Raw genomic sequence first — 17,960 nt, forward strand, 5'->3', positions numbered from 1 at the left:
ACTAATATTATCTGCCCACAAATGAGGTCAGCTGACTAGCTGAATATACTAAATTATCAGATTTTCCCATCAATGGATTATTTCCACTTGGAAATGGCATGGACGTATTCCCAAAAGACAATGCCAAGATTCATCGGGCTCAAATTGTGAAATAGTGGTTCAGAGATCATCATTTTCACACATGGATTGGCCACCAGACTCTAACCCTATTAAGAATCTTTGGGATGTGCTGGAGAAATTTTTCAGAATAGTCAGAACCATCATCAATACAAAATAAAAAATCTGGATGGAATAAATGTTGGGACGTTGCACAAGGCTATTGAAATGAAACCACAGTGAATTTGTGTGTGACTTTATTTTTGCCCAGGCTGTGTATAATCTGGTCTTCATCACTCCTCAAAATCCCTACCAAATGCAGATCAGGGCTGGCATGATCTGCTTGTACGGGATAGGGAAGCTAGGAGACTCAAATTATGGCATACCTAGGCATAAAACAAGGTAAATAACAAAAAAATGATTTTTTTTTTATTTTAAAAGGCATAATAGGTGGGAAATGAGAAACCAGGAAGGGAAAATATACCAGATTAAACTTTAGAAAACCGAAAATTCTCAGTACAATTACAGAAATTATTCTGGTCTCACCTTAACTCCTGTTTCTCCAGGCACACCACGGCCACCATCTGCTCCACTACGACCCTGAGACAAAAACATTTTTTTTTCATCACTCACACAGAAAAATAAATTTTATAGGATAAAATAAAAAATTGGCTTAAAAAAGGCACTGTGACAAGTAGATAAAAAACATGATGTGAGAAAATGGATAAAAGTGGGGATAAGATGAACTAATACATATGTTAGATGAACAAAATGGGAACAAAGGGGATAACATGTAAGTCATGCAACATGACACAACAAAGAGATAACAAAACCTTTAAGTTAGGCATTATAAAACAGAGGTCATGCACCTTGTCTAATACTCACTCTTTTACCAAGCTTTCCTGGAGGACCTGGAATTCCTTGAAAGCCACGCGGACCCTGTAAATATTTATTGATTGAATAGAATCAATATTCAAATTGACATACTTATTGGTATAGTCAAGTCAAACCCTGTGCAATAGCATTGTACTGGGGGAAGGAACTATATGGCATGTAGTCTATCTTCCACCCGCAGGGTGAAAAAGACAGGAAGAACTTTATGATATGGAATCCGTACCTTCCACCATAGGAAGAGATAGAAAGGAGGAGCGTTGTGATATGAAATCTGGCCTTTCTACCACAGGGTGACACAAAAAGGAGGAACTATGAAATAAATTATGTGCCCCTATCTACTGGGTAACACAAGAGCAGCTATGTATCATTGATTCTGTCTTAGACCACAGGGCGACACAGAATGGTCCTATTAAAAGCACATGCACCTGGAAGATTCACTTGCACTTGTTTCTGAATAGCAAAAAAACTGCTTTACAATTACGCCTTAAAAAATAAGTATGGAAGAACTTACCGGAGGACCAGATTCACCAAAATCACCCTTTAGACCTTGTGGCCCAGGGGGACCCTAGAAAAAAAAAGAAATAACACTTATTTTAGGCTAATAATCCAAGTTTTCACAGCCATTTAACATATTGTTCTGAGAACATTTACAAACTGTAATACATAAGGAAAAGATGAAATGTTGTGTAATAATTGTATAATTAGGTATGTTCACATCAGACACTTTCAGGGTGGATCAGTGTTTCTCCAGAGGTTGCTAGGGATCTCTGAGCAATGGGAAATTTGTAGCTCTCAGGTCAATTTAACTGACACCAATGAACTTTTTGGTTATTTGTATGGGAGACATTCTACCCACTAGCTAATAAGCAAATACAATGTGATCTGTGGATATAGTAATTATAGAAGTGGTTCCCGGAAGACCTAAAATTTATTTCAAGGGTTCCCCAATGGTAAAGGCTGAAAATCTTTTATTTTTTTTTATGCTTACAATATTTATCAGTGGAAATAGATCTGGAAGATACTTACAAGGGGACCAGACCGTCCTGTCAGACCAACTGGGCCAGGTGGACCTTTCATAGCCAGCTGAAATGAGAAATAATAAACAATGCTGTAAAAGAAATAACCGGAGTCCTACATGCTACACCATACTACCCTCTTGTAGTAAAATACAATTAGTGTTGAGTAAGATTAAGACATTTTGGATATTTAATCCTTTGTGTCTTTGCTCTGTAACCAAAGACAATATTTAAACCTAAAAGCTAATTGGAATGTAATTGAAACATTCAATAGATCCTAATAAACTGAATGTGTTCTATATAGATCAAAATAAATCTTAATACTGTACCTTAGCCTGCTGCAAGATGGATTGTGCCTGAGCTTCCTGAAAGGACACAGTGTGTGACCTGTAATCACCACCATACTGGAACTGTGTAGGAAAGAATTGTGAAATAATATTTAAAACTTATAATCAATATTAAGTCAGTCACTTATCACCCCGTCTCTACTGGGGTTCCTGCAGAGGTCGGTAAGGGTTTCTAGAGCAATGGCAGATTGACCTCCTGGTTCGGGGGCCTGCATAAGTAAAGGATCAATGATGCTTAGCAATTGGAGCTTCCTTGTCCGTCTCGTAGGTGTGTAGCCACTGAGTATATATTTATTTTTAAGAGCTATTATCTCTTCAGTATTCTTTATGGGGACTTTTTTTTACTACTGACAATCAAGGAGAAACTATAATGACCAACAATAAAACAGTTTGTCTCTTACTGACCACCATTCTAAGAGGGTGTTTCTTCCACTGACCACCAATGTTAGGAGGACCTTCTCCCTTTTACCACCAATGAAGGAGTCCTTCTCCACTGACCATTAAGGAAAAAGGTTCATCCTTTACTGACCACACTGTAAAGGGGCCCCTATTCATGGTCACCAATGTAAGGGGGTCCTTCTACCTTTAACTGAAAACTCAAAAGCTCTTCCCCACTGACCCCTAATGTAGGGACGCACTTCCACCAAGGGTCCATCTCCATTGACCACCAAGGACAGTGGGTTCCTCTTTACTCACTACAATGTAAAGGGACCCCTCTTCGTGGTCACCAATGTATGGCGGACCTTTAACTACCAAGGTCCCAATAGCTCTTCCCCACTGACCTCAAATGCAAGCAAGGCCTTCTCTATGGACCATCACATTGTTTATTCTTTTGCTATAACTACAGCTTAATTATAATGGTAATGCACAGTGATCTGAAGCTATAAACATTTTTTGAAAGGACCCTGAAACCAATGGACTGCTATATCTATATTGTTAACTTTACTTGAACATGTTCTCTTTATTCACTGACCCAACACTGCTAACCCCATTCACTGGGGCTCATGCTATTACCCCATAAACAGTGTACTGTATTCCCATACTTTTTGTTTCTACAATTTTTTTTTGTTGAGATTGTACAAGCAAAGCTTTTTCTAATATTGTTTAGCTATGCATTTTATATACTGTTCATATTTGACGTCTCTAATATTTTTTTTTTTTTAAATAATATCATAATTCTATTTAAAAATATTTTTTCAGTCATCATTTGTTGCTGCAAATATTGCTTCAATTTGTATTGCCATTCTTTCCTTTGTGATTTTTTTTTTTTGGAGGAATCAGTTCCTAGTTTCCATATATTACTAGCAGCTCCTCCTACACCCCAAAAAAATGAACTATAATGCAGTTGTGTTCGAGGTATTGCACAATAATAAGCCCATATTTTCAATGACATAAAAAACAGATGTGCAACTAATTTATTTTACAAATAGCAAGACATTGGTTCTAACATCCCTATGGACTCCTATGTAAATCACTAATAAAATAAATATATAATCTCAACAGGATGAATCATAGGTTCAATGGGAGATGAGTAATGCTAATCATATAAAGTTCTTCCATGTGTCTACAAGGCCAGTTGTCCGGTTCCCCAGAATCCCATAAGATGTGACAGGTACTCACAGGAAGCATCACTGTATTCCCAGGAGGTCCAGGTATACCGTCAGCACCATTAAGCCCAGGTCTTCCTGGGGGACCCTGTCAGAGAAATAGAAAGAAGGAGGAATGTCATTCATAGAAGGGATGCTGAAGAATCCAAGTTGTCGTGTATTGACACGCAGTGAACGGTGCATTGCTGGAGGGGAGGAAAGAAAGATTAAAATGGATTCTCTGGCGAACATATATTACATTACATCACAGCGCTGATACTGATCTCTCAGCTGAAAGTCATACATCACTCATATACCCCAGATCAAAGCCTTCTTACAACAACGGTGACTTACTGGTCTTCTAATCTTCAATAATTAAGTTTTTAGCATGTAATAAAACTTTTTAAAGACAGAGCTGTTTAGATCTTTGCGTTGAAAGTATTACCGACTGTCAATTTCTGAATCTGGAAGCGCTTTTAATATGGTAATCAGCCAATCTCATAAAACAGACACCCATGATAATTAGTTATCCATGCCCATTCTCAATATCAATCATCCAAAGTCAATTGAAACCATGCTGCGTGTGTGTACCACCAAACTATCCCTGACACATGAAGTATAGGAAATCAAATACCTATAAGGTAATAAGAATAGAACTTGTCTTTGCTCAGTGATGACATACTAAGGACATGAAGTTCTCTTCCTATACCTTTCAAGGGACTCTGTCTTTGTGATGATTTCAAGATAGCTTGGAATTATATATGAACATGGGGCAGTCATATTTGCACACTAGCTTTGCAAGATCTTCTTTATTTTGCTGTCCTTGTCTCCATTGAAGACACTTCCACTCACCTTCCATTCCTCCATCCTGCCCAGTAAGTAATAGGTTCTCATCTTTTCCCACTTCTTTCCCAATACTAAAACAATGAAACCTTGGAAGGTTTGCTACTGGGTAGGCGCAGTGATAAATGTGATAATAAAAACAATAAACTCTAGACAAGAATCATAATCATGGGACGTTATTTTTATAGTATTGTTCTGTTGCATCATAAAAATCTTGAAGCAACATAAAAACCATAAAAACATCTTGTTTAAACAGTCATCCCAAACAAAACATGGACTTCCCTTGTGGGTAGATGTTGGCGAGGTGAATCACACAGTGCTTACTTACTATCTCTTGGGGCTTTAATCTTTGCTTCCGAATTTGTGAATTTGCATCAACTCCCATCTGCTACACTCATTAGGGGTAGGGCATCCTAATCTGTTAAAGCTGAACTTCAGGCAAACAGCTAAATAAGTGAAATACATGTTTTGGAGATATTTTACCTGTCAAAGGATTTGTTCTTCAGTTTTGGGATTTACACAGCTCTGCCACACCACAGCGCTCTGTCTCACATGGAAGGAGCCCTGATTCTTCCCCATCACAACTCACTAATACTTACAGGACTAATTCCAAACCAGGGGTGGACATAGGGAGGTGCAAATTGTCCCCGAGTCAGTTCTGCACAGGGGCCCACTTTTAGCTATGTCCACCACTGTTCGAAACCAAGAGCCTTTGGTTGGGCAGTGAGAAGGGAAGCAGCTGAATAATGAGCTCTTCTTGCTGTCTCTTTGCTCGCTTTTTGCACTTAAGCATACTGGCTCCTAGTGCTGCTTCTCCCTCCCCCAGTCTTACATTTCTAGTACATGGACTGAAAGAGGCTAATATCAGCTCAAATTTTGCAAAAATAAAAAAAGATCAAATGATTAAAGAATGTAATAATGCATGCAAAGTTGTGTTTGTTTCTTTTATATCATTTTTATATCAAGCATTTCATATATCATTTCTTATATCAGCTTTCATTTCTTATTTTATGTTATGTTACAGAGAATGCTGCTTGAGGAGTAAGAGTCTGTGATTGTTGGGTCAAGTGTTACAAATTCTAGGTTCCCTAGCTAGAGATCTCCCTAGCACACATAGCAATCTAATAAACAAGGTGTGAGGAGGGTGGCTTGCAAGACTTACCTTCCCCACTTGACATCTCCAGAAAATCCATATGAGCATGATAGATATAAAAAGTAACTATACCATATGTGGATACATGACTAGCTCACCCTACCCATAGACTGGACAACTCCAAGATCAATTTAAGGTAAAGAAATGACCAGCCATGCTGGATATGAAAATCCACAAAATAATTTTCTCCTATATTTTAAAGGCAGTTTTTGGGGGAATTCAAAAATCCAATGAATTTTGAATTGAAAAATGAATTTGTGTCCCTAAACTGCCTTTGGAGTATGAGAGAAAATGATTTTGTTGTTTATCAATAGTATGATGGCAATGGGATTGGGCCAGGAGTCCTAATTAAAATATTGTGGATTGTATATTTCAGAAAACCCTTGTACCCCCTAAATAAAAAAGTCATGCTGTATATGATATATTGATCTTGTGATTTTCCCCAAACTTCAGCCAGCATGGGAAGCAACTATTCTTCTCCTCTCTGCTCCATAGGCGTAGACATGCGGAGTTATTAGGATCACGCATGCCTATATGGTTTCTCACACAAAAAGTATCTTCCTGCTTGGTTGTTCTAAACCTGCACATTTAGCCACCCATTATGGCCAACTTGGGAAATAGTTACACCTCATTAGGACTAGTAAATCTCTTTTTTCACAGAAGCTGTCCTTTGTATATGCAATGCAATCACATGTCCACTTTTATGTTTACATAAATAGAATATGTATTAAATAAAAGTAGATCTTACTATAACACTTGCCTTCTTCTGGGCACTGTCTTTTACATACTTACCCTCTCCGTAATTTAACATCATTCTTCCACTAAGTTTATTGAATCCCAGCGTCCGCAAGAAGAAATGAGCACCATACATCCTCAGCAGCCTATGGGAATACTTTGTGCCTTCCCTACAATATCTGTAGTCTAAGTCGGTCTTTTAGTGATCCAGCATGACAGATCATTAAATACCAGAAGATGGTTGTACTACCACTAGATTGTCATCTGATATAATCAATAATTGTCTCAGGCAAAAAAAAATCTAGGTGTTTGTTTTTCGACCAGGGACAAGTATGCAAATCAGAAGTGCTAATTTCTTTTTCAGTTTTGCATTCAATATTATTCAAAATTAAGGTATGGACATCACAGCTAGCATTGTCAGAAGAAGGCATAAGACTCAGCCTCCATATTTCTTTCAGTGGTGGCTCCCTTTAAGAAACCTATTTCTGCTAAAATGTGTGATTTTTTTTTGTGGTTGGGGAAAGATCTATCGGGAAAGTATAAAGAAGACAAAATATATATAAAGCCAAAACTTTAAAAAATGTTTTTGTGATAAATTATTCATGGACTTGTATGCATTATATTCACCAACATATAGGAGTTGGGTGCCAGTCATTTTAATAAAAGGATCCAATAATATTTGCAATATATCTTTGCCGCAATCATTGCACAATGGTCACGTTGTGATAGGCCTCCACATTTTTCCTCTACAGATAACATTACAACACATATTGTGACAATGTTCTTATAATTGTTTTCATGTGACTGCTATGTCCCTAAAGAGACTCGTGTATTATCATGTCCAAATGTTAGTGAAGTGTTTTATTGTTTGGTCTGAGTTCTTTCAGCCAAATATCCTAAAATCAGCGTTTGTTTCAATCGATCTTTAGCCACGAGGGGGAGCCGCGTCACTGAGCCCTCATAATATGCAACAGCTGTTGTGATTTGAGTCAAAGTCCCTTAAAGTACAAGTTTATGCCTAACCTGAAACTCATAAACTATCCGCCGTCTTCTAACCTAATTTAACCTATAGCTCTCCCCTCCACGACATGTACCATTGGTAATTACCTCTACATGACTGATTGCTCCAGTAATATAATCTCTGGCACTGGCTGCACCTATACATTGAGTTCCCATAAACCTGAATGGGACTATACTCCATCACTAGGGGCCCTATTCAAGTCTATAGGGAGTTACCGCACAGGCATAATGTTAAATATAGAAAGGTAAGTGTGAATCCGGATAGTGGTTGTAGGGTAGGGTTGGCGTCTGGGTTTAAACTGAAAATGTATTTGTCCTTTAAATCTAGCCAAAATGTTTCTTTTTTCTTTTAGATAGAATTGAAAGAGATTGATCATCTGGTGGGCTGTTAACACTGAAAAGGGATAGAACCTCCCATAAAAGCCAACATGGATAGTTTTAAACACCTAAGGAATAAAGCACCTGTAGAATAGAGCCAGAGTATTGACCCGTATTACCTATATTACTGTGAATTCACCATCCAGATAATTCCTGCAACTCATCCTGTAAAGCTCATATTTAAAATCTGGAATTCATAAAAATTATCCAGGTTTGTAGACTCCCCCGGGTGCTCACGAGGTTTACCACCAGTAACAGCTTTTAATGGATATCTGAGCAATATGTTAAAGCTATACTCTATTGTGAATGATTTACCTAATATAAGGTTTAATCTTCTGTTCAGCCACCACTGACTACACATCTGATTCATTATCCAGAACATCTCAAAGTCCTACTACTTCTTCCTGCACAAAATTTCCAAAATATATCCTATCCTATACCTAGAAACCACCACACCTGATACACACTCTCATTGTCTCACTTTGACTATTGCAATATCTTTTTATCTGGTATTGCATTAAATAGACTTTACAACCCACTATAGTTATTGCAGCTAAACTTATTTCAAATCAATATCAATCAATATTAAATTCAAGCTATTAAATCATCCCAATGCTTCTGCCCCGTTTACATTCTGATCTTGTATTATGGATATTGGATAATAATACTGTATAGTGTATAGCTGAGCTGCATAGCCAAGAAGAATACTTTTGCATGCTTGGTGCAACCTAAAATCTTTCTAAACTGCCTATTCATTGGGCAAGGAATTCATTTGGTGTGATGGTGATTATTTATTGGGGAATAAACTGGCAGGAGGTAGAGAAGATATACAGGAAACTACAAAGCTGAACCAGAAGATGGATGGATTGGATACAAATATATATATATATATATATATATTACCATTGTAATTCTGGTTGAGTAGCCTGTAAAAGAGTTTGGTATTATTGGGAAGTAAACAAACTCCAGACAAATGGAATCTTTCTCTAGTTCTCTGCAGAATCATCTCCAAACAGTTATGTCTGACATCCCTAACTACACCACAACCAAATTCCCTAGAGCTGCCTCAGTAACAGGAAAATTAAAACTAATTTTACCACAGTCAGAAGATGAAATCCATATAAATATGAATTTAGGTGGATTCTTACCCTTTCACCTGGATCTCCAGGTGGTCCAGAAGGTCCTATAGGTCCAGGTGGTCCTGGTTCTCCCTAGACAGGAGACAAAAATGGATATAAGTTACAAAGTGATGTGTTGAATATGTAAAATCCAAGTAGAGAGTCAATAATATAATCACAGAACAAAGAATGTTATAGCCCTTTATCATGTATCACTAGGAATGCAATATTCTAGTTTCAGTTGAGAGAGTTGGCCGTCCCTTCACCAATTTCTGCAAACTTGTACCTTTTTGAAATGTTTATAATTAAAAGTACTGCTTAAGAAAAGGTATCACTATTGCTATTATAAGCCAAAAAGCTCTAAGCATGGCTCCTACACCTAAACCTTCTCATACATTTTGAGGTCTCCATATATACAGATAAAGCTATACTGAGATCTTTAAAAAATCACTTTATGATGTCTCTACTGGAGACTCCACTTACGGTTTAAACATACCTTTGTGTAACTGTGTGTTGTGATAACATGTCCATTAATATAACACACAAAAATGTCAAAGTGTGAATTGCCCTGAAGGGCTGTGCGTGGCTTGTTACAGCAATACTGGGGATTTTGGAAGACTTCCCACTAAGGTATACAAATAGCTGGACAAGCTTGTTTCACTCAAAGTGAAAAAGTAAATGTGACAATAGTCACAATAGTTTCTTGTGAGCCAAGATTAGGCCATATTTTGAAGTATATCACCTGAACCCCGTATGTATACATAGAGAACTTTTTATTGACCTATCACTACCCCTGAGGAAGCCCACTATGGCGAAACGCGTAGGGTACTACGGTTGATTTGAATGGGTTCATATATACTTAACCATTCTATGGTGATGTATATTTGTTCAATATTCGCTGAAACCTGTATAGTGCCACAGCAGGCCTCAACAAAACCTTGTATGTATCGCAAGAAACTATTGTGACATACAGAGAAAAGGTTGTAATTGTTTTTTGTAACTGTATGTGAAAATTGATCAAATGCATAAAGACCATAAGAGAATTTTGGGACTTATGGGTAAAAAGGATATAATTCTTTCATAATTTTGTATGTAAACTTGTACTACAAATTATATTTTCTAAATTTATGTTGAAAACTCTGTCTTTCTCTGTCTTTTATTTAATTACCTTTATATAAACCAGAGTTAGGCACAATCAAAATATATAGATATCTAACACACACTACTCTAATGATATAAAAAAATTATTTAAATAGGTTCCCATGCTTTTGGTAAATACACAGAATATAAAGCACATCATAATACATTTAAATAGTCTAGTATAAAATAATGTTCATGCTTTTCTGGGATGTATACAGTTTGATCACCAACATCATTTTATGTGATAATTGTGACTCCTATTGTATGAAAGTGTCTCCTCTGTGATGTTTGTGTAGTAATGTCTTCTATCTCATAGAGATGATTGAGTTGGGGTCCATGTGCTGATTATTGCATTTCATATCTCACATGGATGAGTGAGTTGGGGGCTGTCTGTACATGAAATTGCATTTCATGTCTCATTTGGATGATTGAATTGGGGGACAGTCCATATGTGCTGGTTATTGGCATAGCGGGTCCGAAACTGCATTTATTTGGCAAATTGTATGCATATGTGAACATTTCGATGGAAAAAGAATAAACAGATTTTATTTACTATAAATTCTCAGAAAAAATATACTATCCTATACATGGAATAGTTCTTATTTATGGCCCTGATGAATGAAATGTTCATGTAGCAGAACTGTATAAAATGTAATAAATTGATATTTTTCAAAAATGAATATTTTTAATGACAGTTCCAGTTTTTTTATACATACCGGGTGCCCAGGATTTCCAATTGGACCTTCAATCAAGGTTCCCTGTAATAAACATAAAAAAAAAAATCACCATGACTTATATTCAGCATGGAAATTCAGAAGCCATGGTGCGAGGGGTAAAACTCTACTTACAGGCTCAAGTATAGCAGGCTCTCCTTTCTGTCCCTTCAAGCTCTAAGCAAAAAACAGCAAAAATAAGATATGAGACCATAAAAGCAAATACATCCCTATGCATGTATCTAGCATGAAACATTTTCTAAATGATAATACATTACATTTTGATTTTCGATGGTGGTAATATGGAATCTCTGTATTAACAACCAAGCCTTTGGTTCTAGAGGATAAGTTAGCCATGGGGAAATATTCTGCATACTTGAACCCATTACTCAACTGTCTGGTTTATGCATCATAGAGGGAAAGATTCTAACTTTTAGATTTCTTATGAAAGTATTTTACTTGAGGTTGATTGCTCACCAGAGGTTGTTGAGTTTTGTTTTTTCCAAGTGTCTACGCCACAGAAGCCATGGCCTTCAAATCTTTCACGGAATAGAAATTACAAAAAGGTATAACCCAATATATTATGGTGAGATGGATCAGAAGAACCTAAAAAGTCCTTTAAGGAATACATGTAAGGAATCCTGACACTATCTTAACTTCTATCACAAATTCCCGTTGGCCCACTTCTCCATAACATGTTGGGTTTTACCTTCTAATAACTGTTCATGTCCTACACTGGGGCAGAAAGGATTGATTTACTTAGTTCTGTTCACCTTTACTATAAGTGAGATCTGCAAATATCTTCCATCTTAAAAGGTCTACACATTGGGCCTAATTTATTAAAGTTATCCAATACTGAAGAAGATAGACTATCATGGGTGAACATGGGTGATCCAACAAACCATCAGTTTGGTAGATCACCCAGTGTCACCCATTATAGTCTATCTTCCCCTGTCTTGGAAAGTTTAAATAAATCAGGCCCAATGATTCACACCAATAACAATGAGAAGATTTGAAAGCTCTGTGTGCATGTTGGATAAATTACCCTATATAAAGACTGTAATGGTGCAACAATTCAGTAGTCCTGGATATATAGCTAGCTTTGGGAACATAAAGAACAATTAACATGACTCCACCAACATATTTATGAATATGTTATAGAAGCAATGGTGTCAATATTAACTTCTGCTTTGAGAAGGCAATACTATATCCTACTCTGTCTGCAGAAATACATATTAGCCTTATAGAAGACTTTATAGAAAACATGTATAGCCTTGCTTCTCTTTCAAATAGACTTTCATTGGATATTTAAAAAATTCTGGATAACCAAGGAGACCCAGGGTATTTATATTGACCTATCCAGCTTACTGAGGGTACTGAAGGGGCGCATGGAGTTACACAGTAGTATGATATATATATATATATATATATATATATATATATATATATATATATATATATATATATATAGATGTATAGCCTTGCTTCTCTTTCAAATAGACTTTCATTGGATATTTAAAAAATTCTGGATAACCAAGGAGACCCAGGGTATTTATATTGACCTATTATATATATATATATATATAGATATATAGAACAAACCCTTGAAATAAATCCAAGGAAACAAAAAGTGAATAAGCTTAGGTTCAGACTTTTCAAAAAGAGGGGTCTTTTTGGTTCATACTAGAGCAGTGCAAAAAATTAACAATTTTATTTTTTCTATATACGATGAGGTACAACTAATACAGAAGAGTTATACATACATTGATTTGCACTACTCTAGTATGAACCAAAAGGAACTCTTTTTTTTAATAGACAGAAACCCCGAATTCTATCCAATCCTTATTTTCTTATCCAGCATACTGACAACTTGAATTAGGAATTTTATAATGTCCTGGAAAAGACTTAAAATGTACCGTAAATACCATTACCTCTGGTCCAGTCTCTTGGGTCTGCACTGTACCACGCTCCTGAGGACCATATCTGTTCTGTTCTTCGTCAAAGTCCTCATCGTCATACTCCCTTATTTCATAGTCTTGTTCTCTTCGGTTGTCTTCCTCTCTTTCGGTCACATATTCTTCTGTCATTTCCTATTAGGCACGTAAATGATAGAATCATCAGACTGATGGTAAATAAGTCACAGCACATAGAGGTATGTCTATACCTTACCTCATAGTCAGTTGCGTTGATGCTGACGGTTACGGTGGAAACATCAATGTCTTCTTCGGGAGCCGGTGTGTAGTAATAATCTGGAAACTCGTATTCTGATACAAGGGGGTCTTCTGTAGGCTGCACCTTTGGTTTTGTTTCTGTCTTTGGTGATTTAACAAGAAGAAAAGTTATTTTTATTGAGTATGAAAAGATGGAGGCTAAACAGTTTCAGGCTGGAGCGCAGCTTGTGTATCAAGGTGACCTCAGCAACAAATGATGAGACAGTTGGAGTGACTGGATGTAGAATGTGTGCTACCTGTCTGTTGCATCTGTGCTACACTCTGCATTTCAGATCCTCCTAAAAAGAATGCTTGCAGTGATGTTGACCCCTAGTTGAACCCTATGAGAATCGAAATAGTTGTTTCTGTTATAACTCCAGTCTATCGATTTAACGTTCTTGGATCACCTTCTACTGTTGATTATGACTTGATATTAGCTGTTTACTGGAGACTACTCAGCACACCCCATTGGGTGGCTCATGTTACCTTCCCTTTGTAGATAATGTTATTATATAGTCCAAAAAGATTAGATTGTGGCCCCACAACAACAACAATTTGACTATGAGTATAAAATGTTTTTTCCCCAAGAATGCAAATGCTTGGCCAGACCGGTAATCACTGTGTGCCAGAAGAGCGGAACTATATCTAAAGCCAAAATCTTTTTCTACTTTATCCAAAGCAAAAACGGAAAACAGTTACTTTAGATACACTTTGATGAACTCGGTCCACCCCTGGCTCACTTTTAATGGGTGCTTAATGAGCACTAATACATTTCTTTTAGGCAATGCAATGCACCACAAGACACAGGGTATTTAAGTATTTGAATTGCAGTGTATTGTTGTAATGGAGAATTTGTTTTTGCCACAGTATTTGTGCTGGAGTGCCATTTAGAATGAATGGTAATTAAAGTAACAGATGATTAGGACTCCTATATCTATAGCCATATACCAACAATAAGCCATGTTCTGCTTGTTAATACATAAAGTGCAATATGTATGCATAGTGGGGTATTTTTATGCAAAGTCAAGAAGTATTTAATCTCCAAAGTTAAAGGAAGTATATAAATGAGCCCAATTGTGTGCATTAATCTTTATTTTAATAATATCATAAAATAAAATTATAGCCACTCCAGCCAATCCTATAGTAATTTTGGCAGACCTAAATGCCAATGCCGACTGTTTGTTTTTGGGCTCACCACTGTGTTCCCTTAGCTCTAGATTTTATAAACAGGTCATCTCCTGGTGGGAAGTTTATATTCCATGGCATTCTTCATGAATGTGTCAGTATGAGTGTCACTTTACTGCTGTGCAATAGAAAGAATTACTGTACTTGCTATGGTAACATCTGTGTCTTTCTAATTTTTCCCCATTTAGGAAAAGGTTTATTGCAGTGGAAAATGATCAGCTGCCAGTTGTTGCAGAGGTGACCAGAGTCTTGTCACAACATGCTCCTTGCAGAAACGGCCCAGCCCAAGACGCGGGACACAGATAGATCAATGGGTGTCATGAGCACAAGGATGAAATGAGATGAGGTTTTAGCTAATGACATGGGAATTCACAAGCTTTTCGGGAGCAGTTAGTGCCAGGATGAGAGGGTGGAAAACAGATGTCACATGTTGTGAAAAAGCAATGTTATGGATGTAACCTGGCACAAACTGCGATCATAAATCCTGGATTGGTCATCTTAGTCTGCCAACCCCCGTTTAACTCTTTGCAGGTGGTCTGCTAATGAAAAGCTGGCCTTAAATATAAGCATTACACCTAAGGTCAATTAGTCAATCCCATTTATGGTCAAGATACCTGGAGGGAAGCTGGAGAAACTTTTTCTCCTTTGGCCTATTACTATTTAGCAAATTGATTAGCATGATTTTAATTTATGGGTATTATATTGGTTATTGTAGATATCTTTTCTGCACCTGAAAGTTTTTGGTTTTTGGTGTTAGCAGGAAACAGAATTTTCCATAGGAATAACATAAGATACATCTTAACATACTACCTATGTTAGTAGAAACTATACTACCATCAAAAACAGTTGGGTGACATCATCTCGCCATGTCCATATTAGTTACACCATTCCTTGGAACTTTGGACACTTTTTTATGATGTCCCTGTTAAATTGATTCCTAATTTAATCTTGAAGCTAAGAGAAAGTTTTTCCACTGAGATGTCTTATTCTTTTTGAGCAGGATGCCTAAGTATTTAATGTGCAAATTACAATGCTAGGCTGGTTTGCCAGTTTTACCGGTGCCATGCACTTGGACATGGATGTGCACTGTCTAGCCAAAGGTCTATGAGTACATTAGATGAGGTCCAAAACACTCCTGTTTTTTTGGAGTGTATAAAGTAGGGCAGATATGCCTGAAGCCTATACAACCTCATTTTTAGTTCCACTTTTTTTGATCCTGAAGGTAGCTTATCATGTTGACCCGTTGCTGAGAGTTGTGAGCAATCTGCACATGGTCTACAGCTTACTCCTCCTCCCTTGGCTTCTTATTTGCTTTCATATCTGACCTTTTAATTTAAACTTGACTTGGCATTAGTCTTACGCTTTGGCTAAAGCTAACTTCCTCTAATATCCCAATTTTTCATGTACCTGACTACACATGGCCTGCCAATTGGGAGCCATACATTTTATGGATGATACTTTCCTAAAGGCTAAGCTTTTTTTCCTGGCTACACCTAGATGTGCCACACCTGCACCAACACACCTGCTGTTTCTTACCTTTAAAAAAAAATCACACATTTCCTGAATCTCTCCTAAATTGGCCCCATTTAGAAGGCTAAATGTAGTATCACATCAAGAGCATCAATTATAGTAACCAGCGGCATATCGACTCAATATATCAGTACAATCAAAACTGAATAAGAAAAATTGTCACTCCGTTCTGCTATCAGTTTTTGTTCTGTCTGTATAAATGTGGGCCATCTCAAGAAGCCCTATGCAAAGACCTATACAGAAATCTGCTCATATACACTGACACAACATCTTTCCATAGACATGAATGTAACCGCTATTCTCCCATGACAAGTAAAATCTCTTTACAATCTGATATTTCCAGACACAAAAGTGCCTGAAAAGGCATACAAAAGGAAGTGAATTATTAAATACCAAGGTTTTAGTTTAAAATAATAATATAAAATTTAACTCAGAACTAAAATTTAATTTTTACATGCCCTAACTTCTACACTACCAGTATGATTACTTCAAAATCACAATTCTCAAGTCACTTTGGCCTGGTTACAAAAACATTATTGAAAGCAATTTCTAATGACATAAACACAGCATTCCAGAATGTCAGAACATTTCTTTAGATGATGTTAGTTCTGGATGAGATCATGGAAAATGTTTTGCTAGCTGTATGTTGTTAATGAATTATATCAGGGACAGTGATGGATTGCTGACAGTCTCTAGAGGCACAATGGAGACTGGCAAGTATGTTGGCATCATGCGGGCATAGAGGTGGTTACCATAAAGACAGTCAGTGGCTCGGTAACAGTTGAGGTAGTAAATCCTTGTGTTGTGCTTATGACAGTAGTGGGCACCAGCTCTGTCTGCTCAACTATAGACTTTTTCCTCTTCTTTTTGCCCTTACGGTCCTTCTTTTTACCTTTCCCCTTGCCCTTTTTGCGAGGGACAGGCTCTGGAGTGGACTGTTGGGCCAAGAGAAGCTTGAATAAAAGGAATGTGAAAGGGAGACACCGGAAAAAGAAATTGAATATAAACCAAGAAAATTACATACAATATACACCAAAAAAGAATAGCATAGACCCAACCACAAAACAAAAGAATATATAAAAGATGCAGATACAAGGATTTAAAGGTAGACCGAAAATAGAAGAGAAGTGGTCAGAAAAAAAATTAACTTTAGGAGGAGCCATTGAATAATTTGCAATTAAAACTACCTTTAGTTCCATACCCATTGATGGACCACAAAATTTTTAATAAACTTTAAAATTAGGACTATGAAATGGACATTTGTTACAGATTTTTTTTATAATGATACAGTGATATTGACTCCTTTATTCTATGCAGGTAAATGTATGGAATTCCTGAACAGTTTAATTGTGGATACATTGGAAGGCAAATGTTGGGGAGCAAGTTTACAAATCTGCCCTCTGACTGCACAGGAACTTCTACAACCAGCCACAGATCATCAACCTGAAAAAACGTCTATGATTGAGACTGAAAGTTGACTACCCATCCTAACAACTAGTTTTGCAGAGCAATAGGAGGGCTGAGAGAAATGCAAGAAGTTAATGGTAGGTGGCTAATGATCCTAGAATTGAATTTTATTGTTCATTGAAAAAATCCATTCTTTTCCAGTGGGTACCTGTTTAGTTCTAGCCTGGACTTACTGTTTTCTACTTTCACTTTATTTTGAAGGTTTACCCTCAGCCAAGTTTTTTATCTGATCTTAAATAGAGTGTGGAATGGGTATTTTTTTTATTTTCAGAAATTAAAGAGCAATCTTCCCAGTGGAGATGAATGCAGCCATACAAAGCCAACAAAGTCCTAACCTTTTTCCACTTTATCCAAAGCCAACAAAAAGTTGTGGTTGTAGTCTCACTTTACCTGTCCTGACACCAGTTCATTTAGCAGTACAGAGGAGACAAATATATTTAGAAATAAAATATACCATGGTTACAGTGGAAAGTATAACAGTAAACGAAGCAACAAAATGATAAGTGTCTATGATCCACAGGAGCTGAAC

The 17,960-nt window shown here is 36.9% G+C and overlaps 1 protein-coding gene across 2 annotated transcripts in view; it reads right to left on the reverse strand.

Annotated features, from left to right (window-relative positions):
* Window positions 1-17,960, reverse strand: part of COL5A3 (collagen type V alpha 3 chain) — a 119,920-nt gene that overhangs the window by 33,286 nt on the left and 68,674 nt on the right. Inside the window, exons 6-17 of one of the 2 annotated variants that reach the window (XM_072399637.1) lie at window positions 16,717-16,917; window positions 13,209-13,352; window positions 12,971-13,129; window positions 11,175-11,216; window positions 11,043-11,084; window positions 9,217-9,279; window positions 3,974-4,048; window positions 2,336-2,416; window positions 2,017-2,073; window positions 1,502-1,555; window positions 982-1,035; window positions 643-696 (exon numbers count right to left, since the gene is read on the reverse strand). In XM_072399637.1, coding sequence (XP_072255738.1) covers window positions 643-696; window positions 982-1,035; window positions 1,502-1,555; window positions 2,017-2,073; window positions 2,336-2,416; window positions 3,974-4,048; window positions 9,217-9,279; window positions 11,043-11,084; window positions 11,175-11,216; window positions 12,971-13,129; window positions 13,209-13,352; window positions 16,717-16,917 — 1,026 coding nt within the window. The remainder of the gene's footprint in view (window positions 1-642; window positions 697-981; window positions 1,036-1,501; window positions 1,556-2,016; window positions 2,074-2,335; window positions 2,417-3,973; window positions 4,049-9,216; window positions 9,280-11,042; window positions 11,085-11,174; window positions 11,217-12,970; window positions 13,130-13,208; window positions 13,353-16,716; window positions 16,918-17,960) is intronic. The other variant, XM_072399638.1, reaches the window with a different exon arrangement.

This window comes from Pyxicephalus adspersus, chromosome 2 (assembly GCF_032062135.1).
Source record: "Pyxicephalus adspersus chromosome 2, UCB_Pads_2.0, whole genome shotgun sequence".
In the NCBI taxonomy this organism is placed as follows: domain Eukaryota; kingdom Metazoa; phylum Chordata; class Amphibia; order Anura; family Pyxicephalidae; genus Pyxicephalus; species Pyxicephalus adspersus.